Source organism: Somniosus microcephalus, chromosome 11, assembly GCF_052327205.1.
Source record: "Somniosus microcephalus isolate GS21.2 chromosome 11, FLI_Smic_1.0, whole genome shotgun sequence".
Taxonomy (NCBI): Eukaryota; Metazoa; Chordata; class Chondrichthyes; order Squaliformes; family Somniosidae; genus Somniosus; species Somniosus microcephalus.
This window is the reverse complement of record NC_140997.1, coordinates 44,448,494-44,469,424: the sequence shown is the minus strand read 5'-3', so window position 1 is coordinate 44,469,424 and position 20,931 is coordinate 44,448,494. Positions and strand designations below refer to the sequence as shown.

The 20,931-nt window shown below is 39.2% G+C and overlaps 1 protein-coding gene across 7 annotated transcripts in view; it reads right to left on the bottom strand.

Moving 5' to 3' along the window:
• Positions 1-6,602: 6,602 nt before the first annotated feature.
• axin1 (axin 1) overlaps positions 6,603-20,931 on the bottom strand; it is a 119,921-nt gene continuing 105,592 nt past the window's right edge. For 6 of the 7 annotated variants that reach the window (XM_086000575.1, XM_086000577.1, XM_086000576.1 and 3 more), the window contains 5 exons: positions 19,689-19,865; positions 18,707-18,952; positions 15,879-15,986; positions 12,327-12,494; positions 6,603-10,664 (listed from right to left, as the gene is read on the bottom strand). In XM_086000575.1, coding sequence (XP_085856701.1) covers positions 10,538-10,664; positions 12,327-12,494; positions 15,879-15,986; positions 18,707-18,952; positions 19,689-19,865 — 826 coding nt within the window. In that variant the 3' untranslated portion in view covers positions 6,603-10,537. The remainder of the gene's footprint in view (positions 10,665-12,326; positions 12,495-15,878; positions 15,987-18,706; positions 18,953-19,688; positions 19,866-20,931) is intronic. The other variant, XM_086000579.1, reaches the window with a different exon arrangement.

Sequence of the window (20,931 nt, the reverse complement as noted above, 5' to 3'; positions counted from 1 at the left end):
GCTGCTGTTCCGGTGGTTCGCACATGGCTGGGGAGGCCCAAGATGGCGGCCCGCACGGCCCACACGCGGCGCTGCTGGGGTTCGGGGTGGCTTTGGCCCTGCAGATGCTGGCGTAGTGTCCCTTCTTCCCGCAGCCCGAGCAGATCGCATTTTTCGCCGGGCAGCGCGCTCTGGGGTGTTTGGCCTGGCCACAGAAGTAGCATTTCTGGCCTTGGGACACTGCTGCGGTAGTTGGGCCGTTGCTGGGATGGCACGGCGCTATGAGACGGTCCTACCGTGTCCCAGGCTGTCGTTCCCCGCGGCGTCCACGGTGCAGAGTAGGCAGCATCCATGCCCCGGTAGGTTGCATCCAATGATAGTGCGAGTTCAGAGGCCTTGTTGAGGTCGAGGTCACTCTGCTCCAACAGTCGCTGTCGGGTGTAATTGGACCTGTGGCCCGCTACAAAAGCGTCCCGGATAAGTTCCTCTGTGTATATGGCGGCCTTTACATCCTTACAACCACAGGCCCGGCCAAGCACAGACAGTGCCTGAAGGTATTCCTCGGTCAATTCCCCAGGTTGTTGTTTACGACTCCCCAGGAGGTGCCTGGCGTACACCTCGTTCAGTGGGCGCGTGTACTGGTCCTTGAGGAGCTTGAGAGCAGCCGTGTACGAGGTCGCGTCCTGGGTGACCGAGTACGCTCGGTGGTTCACTTTGGAGGTCAGGACATCCAGTTTGTCCTCATCCGATTTGACCGTTGCAGCGGAGGCGATCAGGAATCTTTCAAAGCACCTAAGCCAGTGAGCAAACTTGGTGGATGCGTCCGCCTCCCGATGGTTTAAGTCCAGGTATGCTGGTGTAAGGATCTTCTCCATTATAAAAAAATCTTGTTAATAAAATTGATGCGCTATCAATTACTCAAAAGACTGAGGTTAAGCGAGTAACTAACAGGCTTTTATTAACAAGAGAATGAAGGTGTGCCTCGAGTGGTCGACCAGTCCAGAATACAGAGGGACGGTGGAGCAGTCACCTTTATACCTGGACTCGTGGGAGGAGTCAGCCGAGGCATGTACAGACATGTACACAGTGGAATACAAACACCCACACAGGCAGGTATAACAGTGGTTTACCACACCCTCCATGGCAAGAACATCCTTCCTCAGATAAGGCGACCAAAACTGCACACAATACTCAAGGTGTGGTCTCACCAAGGCCCTGTACAACTGCAGCAAGACATCTTTGCTCCTGTACTCAAATCCTCTCGCTATGAAGGCTAACATACCGTTTGCCTTCTTAACCGCCTGCATGCTTACCTTCAGCGACTGGTGCACAAGGACACCCAGGTCTCTTGTTGCACTTCCCCTTTTCCCAATCTATTGCCGTTCAGGTAATAATGTCTTCCTGTCTTTGCCACCAAATTGGATAACCTCGCATTTATCCACATTATACTGCATCTGCCCGATCACCCAACCTGTCCAAACATGACACATGTCCAGTCATTCCAAAGCAGCAATCAATAAACAAAATGCTGCACTATTCTGCAAAATCAGTAAAATATAAGTTTTGAGCAGTTATGCTAAGTTTTGAGCAGTTATGCTAAGGTTTTATAAGACATTTGTCCAGCTGCATCTTGAATACATGTTAGTTCTGGTCAGTGGCAGGCCAAGTTATGTAGGACAAAACAGACTCTTCAGCCTTGAATGGAAACTTTACATGAACATTCAAAGTGGAATCCAAGAAGCTCAACCGAAGGAATATTTGAAGTTAAATCATGACTGTAGGACAAGGGGGTCATAGGTACATACTATGACCTCCTCCAACACCTCACCTCTAGTGTCCAGCTGAATGGGAGTGCCCTCACCTGGTTCCACTGTGACCTATCCAGTCGTAGCCAGCGTATCTCCTGCAATGGCTATTCTTCCTGCTCCCACACGGTTACCTCTGGAGTCTATTTGCATTGATTGAGTGCATTCTAAGTATTTTTAATTATTATATAGAATTTTAATTGCTTATATATTTTATTTGCATACTACCTTTGATTTATTAGCTAAGCTCAAGGAACTAACTCTTAGTTACTTAGCATTCTTGGATCAATTATCAAGTATAGGGAGTCTATATTTTTAACTAGAGGATCTTTGACATATTAAGCAGGCAAGGCAATTCAACTTAGATCAGGTTTAGCTAGAAATTCTGACCTATTGTCTGTTAAGGGAAATGGGTATAACTCTCCAGATAGTGATTTCCAAACCTTTGCAGCAACATTCAGCATACATTCTAGAGAGATTCAAACATTGTAAGGGTTTAAATTCTCAGCACAAGTACATCTGTTTGGCCGAAGAACACTCGAACGCTGCTCAGAATCACATGCTTTCAGATTAGTTCATTTTCTGACATTGCAGTTTGCCTGGCACATGTACAATGGAAAGAAACCAGATCCGATAGCTCAAATTTAAGATGGAAAAGTATCCTCCAGTAATTTTGAGGTTGGTACATTACGTAAAACTTCATGGTAAACTTGGAAAAGTTGATTTTGTGCTTAAGCTTAATGCTTATGCTATTTACTGATCCAACTTGACAAGTAACACATTGGTCAGAGACCACTACTATGTCATGGCTAGAATCATTTACTGCTGGCAGACAGTCCTGTTTTTCAGCAGTTATGGCTCCACATTCCAGTTCTTTACTGGGCTACTTTGGAGTTAGTGGTTGCAGTCGGTTAGTGGTTGCAGTCAGTTAGTTAAGTTATAAGATTCATGATGAAGTATGGCACGAGGTAATAAAAGTCCATGTTAACTAAATCCTGAGGTAGCTGGCTCCAAAATTTATATGCCAATATAAGAGGGCTTTTAGAATCTCAATAGTACAGCACAGGAGGCCATTTGTCCCAGGGAGGGTGCGCCAGCTGTTTTGAAGAGCAATCCAGTTAGTCCCACTCCCCCACTCTTTCCCCATATCCCTGCAATTTTTTTCTCCTTCAAGTATTTATCCAATTCCCTTTTGAAAGCTACTATTGAATCTGCATCCACCACCCATCAAGCAGTGCATTCCAAATCCTAACCACTCATTTTCCACTATTGGGATATATTCCAGTGAGAAAGACTCTACGAGAAGGATGAATCATCCATGGTTTACTAAGGAAGTTAAGGAGGGTATCAAATTGAAAGAAAAGGCATACAATGTTGTGAAGATTAGCGGTAGGCCAGAAGATTGGGAAATTTTTAGAAACTTGCAAAGGATGACTAAAAAAGAGGGAGAAAATAGATTATAAGAGTGAACGAGCAAGAAAAAGAGAGTAAGAGCTTCTACAAGTATATAAAAAGGAAGAGAGTAGCTAAAGTAAATGTTGGTCCCTTAGAGGATGAGACTGGGGAATTAATAATGGGAAACAAGGAAATGGCAGAGACTTTGAACAAATATTTTGTATCTGTCTTCACGGTAGAAGACACTAAAAGCATCCCAATAATAGTGGAAAATCAAGGGGCAAAAGGGATTGATTGAGCTTAAAAAAAAGTACCAGGCAAACTAATGGGACTAAAGGCTGACAAAATCCCCTGGACCTGATGGTCTGCATACTAGGGTCTTAAAAGTGGCTGCAGAAATAGTGGATGCATTGGTTGTAATCTTCCAAAATTCCCTAGACTCTGGAAAGGTCCCAGCGGATTGGAAAACGGCAAATGTAACGCTCATATTCAAGAACGGAGGGAGACAGAAAGCAGGAAACTATAGGTCAGTTAGCCTAACATGTCATTGGGAAAATGCTGGAATCCATTATTAAGGAAGTAGTAGCAGGACATTTAGAAAATCTCAAAACCATGTTGACTCTGCTTGATTGTATGAAAGGGAAATAGTGAGAGACAAATTTATTAGAGTTCTTTGAGGATGTAATGAGCAGGGAGGATAAAGGGAAACCAGTAGATATAGTGTATTTGGATTTCCAGAAGGCATTCGATAAGGTGCCACATAAAAGGTAACTGCACAAGAGCTCATGGTGTTGGGGGGTAATATATTAGCATGGATAGAGGATTGGCTAACTAATAGAAGAGTCAGGATAAAGGGGTCATTTTCAGGTTGGCAAACCACAAATAGTGGGGTGCCACAGGGATCAGTGCTGGTGCCTCAACTATTTACAATCTATAGTAATGACTTGGATGAAGGGACAGAGTATACTGTAGCCAAATTTGCTGATGATACAAAGAAAGGTGTGAGAGCGAGTTGTGAGGACAGAGTCTGCAAAGGGATATAGATAGGTTAAGTGAGTGGGCAAACATTTGGCAGACTATAATGTGGGAAAATGTGAGGTTATCCACTTTGGTAGGAAGAATAGAAAAGCAAAATATTATTTAAATTGGGAGACTACAGAATGCTGCGGTAAAGAGGGATTGGATGTCCTCATACATGAATCACAAAACGTTAGCATGCAGGTACAGCAAGTAATTAGGAAGGCTAATGGAATGTTGGCCTTTATTGCAAGGGGGATGGAGTATAAAAGTAGGGAAGTCTTGCTACAGGGCGTTGCTAAGACCACACCTAGAGTAGTGTGTACAGTTTTGGTCGTCTTATTTAAAGGAGGGATATACTTGCATTGGAGGCAGTTCAGAGAAGGTTCACTAGGTTGTCTCCTGGGATGAAGGGGTTGTCTTATGAGGAAAGGTTGAGCAGGTTCAGCCTATACTCATTGGAGTTTAGAAGAATGAGAGGTGGTCTTATTGAAACATAAAAGATTCTGAGGGGGTGTGACATGGTAGATGCTGAGAGGATGTTTCCCCTCGTGGGGGAATCTAGAACTAGGGGTATAGTTTCAGAATAAGGGGTCACCCATTTAAGAATTTCTTTTGAGGGTTGTGAATCTTTGGAATTCTCTATCCCAGAGAGCTGTGGAGGCCAAGTCATTGAATATATTCAAGGCTGAGATAGACAGATTTTTGAACTACAGGGGAGTCGAGGGTTATGGAGAACAGGCAGAAAGGTGGAGCAGAGGCCAAGATTAGATCAGCCATGATCTTACTGAATGGCGGAACAGGCTCGAAGGGCCGAATGGCTTACGCCTGCTCCTATTTTTTTTATGTTATGTTCTCTCACACCATATGGGCATAGGAAACGATACCAAAAAAAAAAATCACCCAATCCTAATCAGAGCAAAATTATAGCATTTCTTTAAATCTAGTCCCGGGCTCATTCCAGTAATTACAAAAGTCCATTGCTATTTACCACATCAACAGCTTCCCTCCCAAAGCCTTTGTCACCCTTTCCAAGGTCACAATTACTTTGAAACACATTCTGCATCATAGAAAAGAGAAAATCCTGCACTGCTGCTCATCATTTCAGAGATGTTAATGCATGCAACAGCACCCATATCCCACCCACAGCAATCTGATCTGAATTTTCATTCCCCAACAATTACATCCCTCACCGCAATAAATACAAGCAACCAAAATAACCAGGAAATCATAGAAAGTCTGCTAAATGGAACTGAATCCATTGAGAAGCTATAGTGGCGAGTGAACATGCAAATTCCAGAACCTGTTATTAATTGATTTACTCTATGGGAGTCCATTATGTTGACATTTTCAGTATTTTAAATGGTTTGCTATTGGCAGAGTGTCCACTGGCTTAACAAATTCTGAGCCAAGGTATATGGCCAAACTGGAGGAGTCTTTTTGCTGGTAAAAAATTGCACTATTCTAACTTTGTAAGAAATATCAACAACTTCTTCACTGCAGCAAAAAATGATCGACTTCACAGAAACAGTACATTTGGCCCAACAGGTCTATGCTGGTGTTTATGCTCCACACGAGCTTCCTCCCACCTTACTTCGTCTCAACCTACACTGTTAAACTATCTATAGGTCTAATATCTTGAGTTCAGTAAACTCATTACAATGTTTTTGAGCAACAGGCAAACATGAATTACAGAAAAGTGGCATACTGCATGTCACATGGTTTCTCAGACATAATATTTAATCAGAGCTGAATGTGTTCAAAGTAGCAAAAAAGTACTTTTGAATCATAGGTGAAATCAATTTTTTTTTTTTTTTTTTTAAAAGCTTACAGCAACTTTGGACTTGAGAAAACATATATGCTTTGCGACAGTGGTGAGGAGCCACGGCTAATTTGCCTGAACATGCGTAGTATGACAGACATCAAAACTAGCCAATTATCGAATGAGCCCCAGAACACAAAACTGGCAAGCAATAGATGTTTTTTTATTTTTTATTTACTGGCTTTAATTCTATTCATACATTTCTTAGGAAATTATATAATTTCCCATTAAAAACAAGTTATTCTCCTGATCACTATCAAGTGGCTCTTGCTGGAAAATGTGTGGTTATCACGTGATGATAAGATTGATTCTGCTGGGATGCTCCCTAGTTCAACAGCCTGTTGACATTCACTATCTAGGCTCCCATATAAAGAATGGCTACTTCAGGTGAGTGACCAAAATCCTGCTGGTATCAGTGGAACTGTTCTCCATCAAGAGTCTGCATCTTTTGGAAAGCACGGTGGAGAATAGGAAAATAATGGGGTATTAAAATTTAACTAGCAGCAAAATGCAGTCCAATAACTGCAATAGCACTTGTTTGTCCAAAAGCAGTGTCATTAGAAATAACTAAACATGACAAAAGGTGAAATCCAAGAAACTGCCCTTCAATTCTTCAGTATTGCTTTTAAATTACATCATATACAATTACAATTTATGGTGGTTTCTCACCAAAATAAGCTTCTGAAAAAAATTGCAATGATAATTCAGGCTCATTTTGAACGTAAAATTAATCACAAGTAGATAAAGACATTCAGAATTGATGACATAAAAATTCAATCTTAAGACTTGAAAATACATTGCTGTGTATCGGACTAGATATAGGTAGCTTTGCGCTTTGATTAGTTGCTTAGGTATGCTCAGTGTTCATCGACAATGCACATAATAAATTGATGTTCCCACTTAAACTACTCAAATATGTACCAAGGAAAGATGCAATTTTTTGTTGTTGAAAATGTCAAAATATGAAGGTGCCAATTTCCAAACAGAGTTGGAGATACGAGTGTACTCAATTATAGTTAAAGTCTAGATAGTATCAATCTAACTTAGAAAAATAAAACTGAGTTGTGTGATGTGCTTCAGCTTCATTACTGTCCTTTAAGGAAAGAAATGTGCCGTGCTTTCTTGATCTGGCCTATGTGACTCCAGTCCCAGCTCAATCTGGTCAATTTTTAATTGTTCTCTGAAGTGGCCTAGCAAACCACTCGGTTGTATCAAACTGCAGTGGTTCAAAATGAAGGCCTTCTCAGGGCAACTATGGATCAGTAATAAATGCCAGCAACATCCACATCCCGAGAATGAATAATGAAGGGAAAAAAAAACTTCAGATAGTGCTTTTTTAATACTTAATTTTGTGGTTTAACTGTCTAGTTATATATTGTCAGTATAGGTGATAACAGCCATGATGGATGAACAGAATCCATGTATTCTGCTGCAATTACTATATGCCAATTTTATTGGACAGTTACTGCTCAACGTAAAACTGACATTTTGCTTTCTTTAAAATGAAGTAGAAAGTCGATGGCACCTCTCATCAATCCTTTGTAATTTCTTCACAGCAATACAAATATTTTTCTTCCGTGCAGCAGGGCAGCAAAATTATATACAAACATTACCATCAATAGGTAGCATTCTCCAAGTGAATAAAAAAGTGTTTCACCTGTAATTCGGGATAAGAACTCCACATTTGGACAAATAGTTAAGCAATGTACAACAGCAGAATGATGAGGAACATGATCTGAACAAATACAGAAGGTACAACATACACAGAATTCACTATTTTTTCTTTATTGTCCAAGTACCTTTTAAAAGATAATTGTACAAGTCAGCACACTGAAAGATGACTGAAACCAGGTAACTAAATCTTCTGACGTGCTGCTACTTGAAGACATCATCTTTAGAAAATGTACATATTTACAATGAAAACCCTTAGAAAAAAGGGAAATGCAAAACCCGTGAATGCAGGGCCACATAAAAATCCCGCTGGACACCAAATGCAGGAGGAGAAACCATACTGCAGATCCCTGGATGAGGAGAGCTATTCCTCAGTCATGGGGGTCACATAGCGTCAGACAGGTAACAGCATTGAATATAAAGGCACTCTGTGATGTACTTTTATTTACACAATACCTTTCTGAAACACAAATGATGTTTTAGGCTGTTCCTTGGACTTTTGGATTTGGGGAAAATTTGTAACTAATTATCCTTTCTGTGTAACAAATTGAAGACCCGTCATTAGTTTTAAACCCAGTTTCTATAGATTTAGGCAGCCAAATGGCAGTAAATTAAACTGAGGAGGAACAGTGCCATCAGAACCGAGGTTGGGTGGGGTGGCGGTGGGAGCAGTGGCACGAAAGTTTGATTGTTTACATTAATAAATTCGCATAGTGGTGAAAGCCCAACTTGCAATGTGATGTTTTAAAACCAGAATCGATGCCCTTTTGACAACGGAGTAGGAGCAGGGACACATGTGTGTTGTCATAAATAAGCCAGCACAGAGATTTGACAGATGAAAATATAATTTTTTCTCTGGCAATTCCCAGTCTCAATATCCTGATTAAAATCACATTAACAGTAACTTTTACTGTATAGGCCTTTTCTCCCCCATGAGAAAGTTTGTCCCAGGAAATGAACTTACTAAAACAGTTTTAAAAAAGGCAGCAATTAATGCACCATTAAAATTTAAGCTGGGTACCAATGAACAGTAGCAGATTGATTTACTTATGGAAAAAAGTAATTGGCCAAATACCAAACGTTACAAATGATAGTGATTATTGAGCATAAAAAATTAATAGTTTGGCTAGCAGAAGATTTTTTTTGTTGCCAAGAGTAGTATCTTAAAATTTGGCCGAGGGCAGTTTAAGTCCTGCAACAGTGTAGCAATCATCCAGCACTACAGAATGCACATCATTTTAAGGAGGTTGCCAGTTCAAAGGTGGCAAAGACATTCTAGACACATATTTGTGATTTAATTAAACTAGCTGTAAGATGTTGTGTACTCCATGAAGAATACACTGAATGGAGGACAGATGTGATGAGAATTGCTTTTTGGTCTCCTTGTTACACCTGCACCAAATTTTGAAAAATATTCCAAGTTTTGATTGCTCTAAAACTATTCTGGTGACATTAAACATAAGTCAATTTAAACAAAATTTCAGTTTGCAGAAAAATAAATATGTATTTGGGTCTGCTTCAAAGGTGATGCACAAAAATACAATAGGTGCCTTTTACTGAACATGTCATTTTTTAAACTGCTCCTTGTCTAGATATGTGGAACTGATTGCTGTACTAATACAGATCAATGTTAACACTGCATGCACCTGTATCAGTTTGGCAATGGAAACAGAAGAGCCACATACCACATTGTAATTTGTACAGTGTTGACAACCTGGATGTTGGTTCAAAAAAAATCTAAAGAGTTGTTGACTGCCATGTTGTGATACCAGCTTCATGTTGGATACAAAGTTTGGAGATTGTTAAGCGTAAAATATTGTAACTAATTTCAGAGTTTGAATTTCATTCTAGGATGCTGACTGATAAAACTGTGACACAAGTTTTGGGAGTAAGAAGGGTCAGCAAATAAATCCAATGCAATATAGTCACAAGTGCTCCATCTGCTTCAACAGCAGTAGCACAGCATGTACAATTGTAAAATGACAAATCTAACTCATCCAAGTTGTTCTGTGGTTGGTACTCGGGACTAATTAGCTAGGATTCATCAGTTTCCGTTTTCAAACTGGAGCCGTGTGCCGGAACGTGCAGAAACTGGAAAGCAGCATCACCATTATAAGTGCTAGGTACCAACAAAACATTGGTGGGGGGTGGGGGAATTGATACCAGTCAATCACTCCTCAACATACACATTCCTATTATATTGGGTCTTATGAAACTGTGCAACTTTTTCATATGAAAAAGGCCTATACAGCAGTATTTGCAAGGGTGGCCTATGTAAACTTTCTTGGACATTTTGTCCTGATAAGACAACGGAATCAGTGATAATCATCCATTCTACAAGTGAAGAAACACCTATCAATGGTTTGAAATACGGACCAAATAGCTATTATTACAGATGGCTGTACACATTTGGTGAGCTCAAGTACCTGTATGTATGTTTTAAAATAACATAAGAGCACTGTTACATTAAAAATGCTATTTTCCTCAGATTACATTATATCAAAAATATGCAGCTTTAGTAAACAGTTTCATATTACAATTTCTAATACAATTTTACAATGCTACATTACACTTAGTGTTTGAAATATACTGATAAAGAGAAGATAACGCTGCAAACATTCCCATCAAAGGGCTGCATTGGCAGACCTTGGTGTTGAAAGCACCATTTTTTCTGCTGTAACGAGCAGTTGTAAAATATCCCTGTGGAGAGTTGGAAGCCTTAATATGTCAGTATGATGCATTTTCCACAGTTAACCACCGTGACCCCCAGTAATGTATTTCGAAATACTCCAAGCAGCTGAAACTTCTCTTGTACCATTACATACTCCTCTTCATGGCCGTCTTGCATTCAGTCAATTTTTTCCACTTTTCCAATAATTTTCTCCTCAAAAATTGGCAGAATTGCTTCCTCATCACGCACCTCTTCAAATACCACCCCACAGTCAAACTCGTCACTTACTTTCTTGAAATAATACCTGCAAAGCAAAAAGAAGATAAATTCTCTCAGTATACCATTAAACGTCACTACTAGCTGTTTGAATTTCTGAGCTGGCAATTTTAAAAACACAACCTTTTACACAAAATTGAAAAGACAGCACTTTATTAAAAATCTCAGGGTTCAAAAATCTTTCTGTAAATATTATTCATATAGATAGAAACATAGAAGATAGGAGCAGGAGTAGGCCATTTGGCCCCTCGAGCCTGTTCCGCCATTCAATGAGATCGTGGCTGATCATCCAAACTCAGTACCCTGTCCCTGCCTTCTCCCCATATCCCTTGATCCCTTTAGCCTTAAGAAATATATCTAACTCCTTCTTGAATATATTTAATGAATTGGCCTCAACTGCCTTGTGTGGTAGAGAATTCCACAGGTTCACCACTCTCTGGGTTTTCTTCTAATTGAAGTTTTTCTGTGCCATGCACTATACCGAGGCAGAGAACAGGGAGGCAACCTGCCTATGCGATTGCCCGACAGTAAAGTGGCTCAGAAACTCATTCTGTAGAAATTGCGGACCCCGTAAAGAATTGTTTTCTCCGATCAGGTTTGTTAAAATTCTGCAGTGATGGAACAGAATTGCTTCCCAGGTTCTACCATATTAAGTCAAATCAATCAACCAACAGAAGGTATACTAGCAGGGCTCAAGCTGAGCCTCATTGATTCAATCCATTCTGAGAGATGTACCTACATACTCTACTACCATCTTGGTGAACCTTTTAAATGCTGAAGTGATTCGAGTCATCTCCATATTTAGGGTGCGTCACAAACTTCTATAGTTGTTTTGATGTGCACTTTCAGTTTCAAAATAAAATGATTTAACAGCCACAAGAACACCAAGGTTTGCAAATCCAATTCTGCAGAAATTGATTTAAGAGTATAGATATTATTGGCTTTTTTTGTTAATCCAGCAGTACCTAATTATCGTATACTGTAGAAACATTAATTATGGCTACATCAGGACTATTCCAAGCTTTTAGTCTTCTTGGGCCTTGGTCCATAGCAGAGAGCCTCACAGACACATTCAAAGTTTAAATCAATGTTCCCATTAATTTGCATAATGCTGTAGATATCAACCGATTTTGGTGTTTTTATTTAGGATTTATCTACTAATGAGGCAACATCATTAAAAACATCCTTTTCAAAACATCCAGGTACATGAAATTCAAGCAGGATAAACCAGCAATTGAGAAATACATGGGCAAATAGAACGAAATACATGGGCAAATAGAACGGAGTTGCTTAGGCTTCATGACCAGGGCTTCTGAGCTGCATATGGCCCACAAGTTTGGGCAGCCTAGCATTAAATAGTAGTAATGGGGTCATTTCACTTAAATAAAACATCCATATCATATGGCCGGCCTCATTTACACAGAGCTTTAATCTGCAAGTTCAGACAGGTTAACATTTTCTGAAAGGATGTTCAAAACACCCAAGTTCTTATAGGTACAATATTCATAATATTTAATACACTTCCACATAATAGCATTGCATTTCTTTTTATAAATGGTAATTTTATTTCTTCCCTCGCCGAGTAGCCATTCATTTTTCCACATGGCTTTCAACTGAAATTCGTTTGGACCTCTGCTGGTCATCAATTTATCCTCGCTGCAGCAGAAATCTTAAGTTTGGTCATACATACCTGTAATTCCCTTTCTTAGTCAACAGCTCCTTGAACTGTCCCAATGTGACCACACGTCCTTTAACAGATGTTCTGTATGGGATTGGCTCCCCACAGAAGTAGTAGGCCACCACAATGTTATCACCAGGCTGAGATACACCATTTGCTGACTTCTTTTGCAGTTTATGCCTATAATGGAAAGAGAAGATCACGGTGAGCTTCCTTTTACTTCATCATACAACTAAGCATTGGCAGACTGTCTGCAGAAATAAGGCTGAGTAGCAGAGCTCAAATGAGTCACAATATTTGTTTGTTTTTACTAAGGAAACAAAAAAAATTGCATAAATAATGCCAACTAATAAAACTATGACTGATACCCAAAAGAGGTTAACAAAAAATCACTGGCTGCATCGAAATATCTGTTTTTTAAACACCTCTCAAATTCAAGGTTTGCTTTGGATTGAAACACAAAGGAAATTAAGTTGATAAAGACAGTTTGACGCACTGGGGAGTATTTTAACTCAGTCATGCCATTACATTTTGTTGCAATATGAATTGCTGCAAAATGATTTCCAACTATAAAATAACTGGTTCTCATGAGAAAGTTTTGCGATTACCAGAGTGTATTTTCACAATTATGTCGGCACAGTCAGTCGGTGAATGATTTTATGAAGACCTATGTTAAAGAAGGCAATTTGAATTCCTCAAAAATAATGATAAAACAGAGATGTTCCTATAGTGTTTAAATAAGCAGTTCTGAGGTCCTCAAGCACTAATCCTCACCCAACTAGGCAGATTAAGGACTCAATCTTACTTTAGGAAATCTACCACAGCATTGCTGAAATTTAACTAGAGAAAAAAAACTAGCTGATGCTAATCTGTCTGAAGTGCACCATCTTGTTTCATATCTTATCATTTATTATTGACTAACACCCCCTTCCATTATGGGTCTTTTCAACAGATAAATTGCACCTAGCTGCTCCACCACTCCCTAAATACAGCAACTTGACATCAAGTAGCTGCTATTCCAATGGAGAAACAAACTGTACACCGATCAAATACATTGTACACCAATGAAAGAGTGAACAAAGTTACTGGTAACTGAGCTAATGATTACTATTAAACCTTTATTGCTGACATTTCAATTCCACTGATTTTGAACTGTAACCATAATTTCCAAATGGCAGCTAAACATTATTGGCTCCAATAGCAGCCAGCGGTGCAAAAGTGCAATAAAAAGAATAAATGGTATTCCTCCCAGCAATGGGTCCTTTGAGGAGGAAAAAGGTTTATTTTGCCTTACTGAGTGCCCCTTGTTGAATGATGCATAGCAGCATTATAATAGGTAGAGAAATCCACTCCACCCATTTGATTGGAAGATTGATTTGAGGCAGGAAGCCAGTGAAAGGAGATGAAAGTGGAGCTTAAATGATCAAAACTAAATATTTTAAAATACTAGAATGCCTGTATAAACCTTTTCAGTGATGGTAGGCATTTTGTGAAAGGTAGACTAATCTACTGGAATTTTTTTGGGGATGTAACTGGTAGAATACATAAAGGGAGAACCAGTGGATGTGGTGTATTTGGACTTTCAGAAGGCTTTCGATAAGGTCCCGCATAAGAGATTAGCGTGCAAAGTTAAAGCACACGGGATTGGGGGTAAGGTACCATCTTGGATAGAGAACTGGTTGGCAGACAGGAAGCAAAGGGCTGGAATAAACGGGTCTTTTTCAGAGTGGCAGGCAGTGACTAGTGGGGTACCGCAGGGATCGGGGTGATTGGGCAGATGCAGTATAATGTAGATAAATGCAAGGTTATCCACTTCAGTGCAAAAACAGGAAGACAGATTATCTGAACGGCTGTAGATTAGGAAAAGGGGAAGTGCAATGAGACCTGGGTGTCCTTGTGCACCAGTCGCTGAAGGTAAGCGTGTAGGTGCAGCAGGTGGTTAAGGCGGCAAATTGTATGTTGGCCTTCATAGCGAGAGGATTTAAGTACAGGAGCAAAGATGTCTTGCTGCAGTTGTACAGGGCCTTGGTGAGACCACACCTTGAGTATTGTGCGCAGTTTTGGTCACCTTATCTGAGGAAGGATGTTCTTGCCATGGAGAGTGCGCAGTGAAGATTCACCAGACTGATACCTGGGATGGCAGGAATGACGTATGAGGAGAGATTGGGTCGATAAGGCTTATATTCGCTAGAGTTCAGAAGAATGAGAGGGGATCTCATTGAAACTTATAAAATTCTAACAGGACTAGACACAGGAGGGATGTTCCCGATGGCCAGGGAGTCCAGAACCAGGGGTCACAGTCTAAGGATAAGGGGTAAGCCATTTAGGACTGAGATGAGGAGGAATTTCTTCACCCAGAGAGTGGTGAACCTGTGCAATTCTCTACCACACAAGGCAGTTGAGGCCAACTTATTAAGTATATTCAAGAAGGAGTTAGATATATTTCTTAAGGCTAAAGGGATCAAGGGATATGGGGAGAAAGCAGGGATAGGGTACTGAATTTGGATGATCAGCCATGATCTCATTAAATGGCGGAACAGGCTCGATGAATAATATTCAAAAATGTTAATTGTCACTATACTGTTAACGTATAAAATTGATGCTTCTCCAATTAGATCGGGAAGATTAATCAGGAAACTGATGACGTCAAGATAACTGTGGAAATCAAATCAATTTTTATTTTGTCACGTGTCTATAAAAAAGTCCAGATTATGAAGTCCTTGCCAACAATTATATATTTTTAAAACCAACTGACATTAGATATTATGCATGTGTTTGTTTTTACTTTTAGTAAATAGTTAATGTAATAGTTGTGCATTATATTTAATGCTACATATTTTAAAAACCATATTACAAAAAGCCCAGGTTATCTGCAAGGAAATGGAAATATCAAATGGCAGTGATGGAAAAGCATGACTGTCAATAGTTTGCTTTGTACTTCCAAAAATGTTTATGAAAATTAGTTTTTGCAAGAGCCAGTAAATCTCCAGCATAGGAAATATTGCAGACACTTACCTTCTTTGATACTGTACATTTCTTACCTAGCTGCTCTCAAGCAATTATGTAAATGTTGCTAGATATAGTTTAAACTGGAACTTTTGCTTTTTCTTTAATCTTAGCCACTAAATTTCATTTGGAAGCACCTTCCTATCGCCTCAGCACAATGTGTTTACTGGTAAGATGTGGTTACTAATTTGTTTCTACAAGTTACAGGCAAAACAGATTGCGTAAACTGCACTGCATTTGGGGAATACTACGCCTAAAGTACCATTCTCATTCAATTTTCTCATACACAGCTACAAGATAGAGATGACAACTCCTGATGGCATTTTACAGCAAAAAATCCAACCTTAATCCAATGTGCATGGAGTTAGTACAAAATATTCATGTTGTCAAAAATATATTGCAACAGCTAGAACAAAAATTTAAAATTTTGTGCTATGAAAAATATAATTTATATATTTAACTAAAATGCAGTGTAATTAAAAATCAAGACCTATGTACAAACTAATTAATATCTAAACCTAGGATCACAGAGAATACATCAACAGCAGTGGCACGTACTCTGACTCAGAGAGATCCATGTCGGAGACGGCTGGTACCACATTCAGCACTGGAATACATGCAGGCCTGATAGAAGTACGACCCCGTTGGATAACCTCTTGCACATACCTGCAGTGTCATGGAGAATAATCCTAGGAATTAGAATGCTCCATTCCAGCTACCTGTCTGCTGTCTCCTTTCTCAAAAACAGCCATCACTACAATCAAGGTGTATACTTTATCCATCTGCTGCCTTACTTCTAGATAGCACTTTTGTTTCATTTTAAATTATGGATTTACCTTCCCATTTATATGATACACACACACACACCACTTTCTGGCTAAGTGTAGACTCCAAAATTTCTACCTGAAGAGCCATCAAACTGGGCACTTAGAGTTGCCCCTTGCTTTTCTCGTGCACCTCCAAGTGATTTCCATGGATTGTTAACCCAGTACATGGAAACATCATGGAGTAATCTCTGTGGATCAGTGTTAATTCTAGACATTCTTGAGAATAGACACTGCACTCACAGATCTGCCACAGATTAGAATTTAATGTAGATACAGTATCTAACTGTCTAAATACTAAATTTACTGAATATTTAGAATTAAGCATCTAATTCTGGTCATTAAATATGGTCCAGTAATAGGTATTAACTTATTAAAAAATACATTGTTAGACTGAAATTTTCAGTTATTTTTTTTCTAAATTCTGCAATAACCAACTTCAATCTGTACCTGATCAAAATGATATGGAAATTATGCAGAATACAAGTTAAAATATTAATTTAAAATAAAACAAAGGTGCACAAAAACAATTAGAATTAAAATAGCTTTGAAGCACCAGTTAAGTTTTCTTTTAAAAAAAATATACAGTGGAACTGTGCATTTTGGTACTTTGGCAAATCAAGAGGTTTATGGCTGTGATGTTGCACCACATGGCAAGTTTTCAATTTCAGTGATGCCATCAAGGGGAAGGTGATGGGTTGAGGGTTAGAGCTGCCCCAAGCCACACAAATCTAATAGAATATCAGGTATGCACGGGCATTGACAGAGGTCTGTCAATATTTGCTGGAAAACAATTATTTAATCAGTTGGGGAGGGAGAAAGAGATAGAACTGCAGTTTTATTAAGCTCTGTTAATTTTGCTAACACATTTACCACTTAAAACTATTGGGCTGGAATTTCACACTAAAGTTACTAACCTCCGAAAGCAGAAACTTCCATAACTACTTATTTTTACCATTGAACAATGTGATGATTATCTGCTCTGACCTCTACAATATACAGGAAACTTTGTGTTATCCAAAGGCTAAATGTCCGGCAAGCTCGAGCCACCGGCAAAAATCAGGAACCGTTTTGTTAGGGTTTTTTTTTCTTCTCGTGGCTTTTTTTTCCCCCAACAGTCAGGCTCTGCAAAGTCTCTCTGAAGCTGTTGTTAAGCAACAGAGACGCTTCCAAGGTACGGCCGACTGTTTAGAAGCTGTTGCTAAGCAAGTGTTTGTTGCCAGATACGGAGCTGAAAGCTCCGTATGCTTCAACAGTAACGCTGGTGTGTCCGGCAGTTTTGAGGGAACGGCAACAGCTCGGTCCCGTTGGTGCCGGATAGCACAAAGTTTCCTGTATGATGTTTAAAATAGGTCATCAAAAAAAGACAAATACATTTTCACTATGCCAATTTAAAAAAAGTACCGGTTAGATCATTTTATTCAATTCTAATTTAGGTGAGCATCTTTTTTTTTTTTTTTTAAAAAGTAGAGTTGCAGATGTGCATATTAAGAAGTATTGTCCAGCATTATTAGTAGCTAGTGCATTGTTTTAAAGATTAACTGGGCGTTCAAGGAGCTTGCAAGGTATCTTTTTGGTCAAAATGTGCATTGCCAGATAAAAGGATTTTAAAAATAGACTGACTAAAAAAACATGGTTTAAAATTATGCACAGGAGTCTAGAAGAACGGAGCTGGTTCTGATGTGATTGCATATCTGAGGCCATAAATATTTTGGCAGATTAACACATTTAAAATACAGTAATCTTATCTGACAACCTGTGAGAAAAATAAATGAAACTTGCAATCATGTTATTACAGTAAAACACAACTGAGGCTGGTTACAATGATGCGTCATTCAAAACAAAGAAAAATATCATATTTTGGTAATCAGGTTAAAAAGGTTTTGTAAAACCCATTTTTGTAGCTTGCAGCATATTAGAAGTCTCACTTTCTAGATTCTCTTCCACTGGCACCATTAAAACATAGTCAAGGCAGAACAGAGTGGGTTGAAAGCTCAAACCCATCACCTAAGAAATCTTCAGCACAAACCTTATCCTAATTTAAGATGTTATGGAGTTTTAGGAAAAATATTTTCCACATGGCAAGTTCGTGAATTGCCAAGCAGAGGCCAGGCTCTTCCTAAGAAAGGAAGCAATATTTGGAATCCACGATTGAGTCAGAATGGGCTGCTCTCATGTGGCTGTATTAAAAGCCAATGACAACAATGGACTCAACAGACCCACAAAATTAAGAGGAAATCAAGTAGTTATTTTCTATTTGTACTAAAATGTATTTCCTGCAAGGTGTAATAATACTTTTCAGCGTTCAAATCTAAGCAAGCAGTCAGATCAAATGTGTACTTTTATGTTTTAACAGTGTAGTATTTATAAATGCAGCAAGAGTGGCCTGCTTTTTTGCAAATGGATGGTAAATAATGTCTCGTTCATCTGTGAAACTTCACACATTTACCCAACACATGAAGCTTACATATATAAAATAAACATTTATATAGGTTTAATTTTTGAAATTTAAATTTTCAAATGTACTACTCTCAAGTGTGAAATGCAGTTAATGCCTCTCACCTTTGCTTGGACTGTAGTTTGCCACTCTTCTTCTCCTCTTCTTCGAGCCTTCTGCGTGCCTCTTCCAGTTGAGTCAGCGGGTTGGGTGCTGGGTTGGGTGGCATGGTTGGATCCTGAATGAATGGGTGCGATGGTTGGACAGGATTTCGCAGCTGTGCACTGACCCATGGATGAACAGCTCCTGGCCTCTCAATTGAACTTGGTCTGGAAGTATCATGACTAGGTTGTTTCTTAGCCCCTATCAAACTGTAAAGACAAAGAGGAGGAAATGTGTGTAATTAGTTCACCTTTGCAAAAATCTTATGGACACTAAATCTGAAACTGCACATTACACAATTATGAGGACATAATGACCCATTAACAAAGGTTTTGCTGATTTACTAACACAGTGGATTTATTTGTGACTTTGAGCTCCTCTGTTGACTAGTAAAGTTTTGATGCATTAAAATTAAGCCACTTTGAATTGAGTAGGTGTAGACCACACGTTTATTTTTCTTAAGTTTTGAAAATCAGTTTAAATTGAAACTTGTCCAAAATGCATGTTAGTTTTGTTCTTCTGGGGGTGGGCTCAAGTTTGGGGTATGGCTTACATGTATGTGAATGTTAAATGTCTGTTTCAAAAGAATGATGTGTCTTGTTCTATCACCAAGTTATTTTATCATAATGTCTGGGATTTTAAAACTTGAAATAGTGCTACATATTTGTAAAGCAATAGTTACTACCGTAATTGTTACTTTTTTTTTTACAAGAATGAGAAAAATTACTTCTATATATGTTGTCATTCTTCTGGGGATTTTTTTTTCTATGGAAATTTTGGAAGGACAATCAGGTAAAATACAAATTTTGAAAATGGACTCACATGCAATGTTAAGCTGTGACACAACATTAGGCAATGCCCAATATTATTTCAAATACATAAAAAAAAACAGCATGCACAGGAGCAATAGTTTGTATTCAAATCAGGAAACAAAGGTTCTCTTACTTATGTGGAGCCTTTTTGTGCCTGTGAATTTCCTTCTCTCCTTCAATTATCCATTGCAGGATCTTCTGATTCCGCTCCATGTCCTCTGGAGGGGCAGGGGTTTCATAGTTCCCAGTATCTGTTTTTCCCGGCTCAGTCTTCTTAGTATTTCGTTTCGACAGTGTGTTGACTTTACCACTGCACAACAATATTCAAATCAGTCAGTCAATATTTTAAAAGCTTCTATGGTATCACAACTATTCGGTTTAGAAAATTCAAACCAAAACATCAGGTACTTCGCTACTGAAAGAATGTTAGAAGTCACACAACACCAGGTTATAGTCCAACAGTTTTATTTGAAATCACAAGCTTTCGGAGCGCTGCTCCTTCGTCATGTGTGACGAGGTGTGATAAATGGCAGTTAGAAAGATTACCTGTAATCATCTGGCATTATTCTCTGACTGTATAATCTGTGTCTATAGGCATCTCTCCACTTCACCTGACTAAGGAGCAGCGCTCCAAAAGCTTGTGATTTCAAATAAAACTGTTGGACTATAACCTGGTGTGTGACTTCTTACATTTGTCCACCCCAGTCCAACACCGGCATCTCCACATGAAAGAATATTAGCCATTTTATGGCATGATTTCAGTTGACCCTTTTTGATTCCTTTATTTCTGGCAAACATTCACCATCAACTACATCGACAAAATAATGTTCATTGCATTAAGTAGTTCAGTGGTTTAAGATACTTGTGTTGCACACTAGGACCTGGGTTTACCATGATAAAATGTACGGGACTAGTACGAGGGGATTTTGAGTAGTCTCAATCCAGTAGCACAAAACTGCCCCAATTTAGCAATAATTGGCAATCTCCATCAGAGAGGCTGATGTGGGAAATGTAAAATGTGTCACTGGTGCAGTAGGGGGTGCTCTTCCGAGGTTGCGGCTGAAGGACCTTTACTGTGCATCTGGCTGTGCTATACTCTGACCAGAGAGTGCTTATAACCAACAGTGGCTGCCTGAAACTGGAAGAGTTCTATTTCCTGAACACCCCTCAACAGGTTTTTTGCTGCTCATCATCAATGTCAAATATTGACAGAATTGCAGCACTCAATTATAGTACAAATGCTTAAACATCAAAAAAAATTGTTCTGGGGATGTGGGTGACTTTGACAAGCCACATTTATTGCCTCAAGAAAATGGTGGTGTGCCTTCTCCTTGAACTGCTGCAGTCCTCACTCTCCTCAGGTATTGTTCCACTCC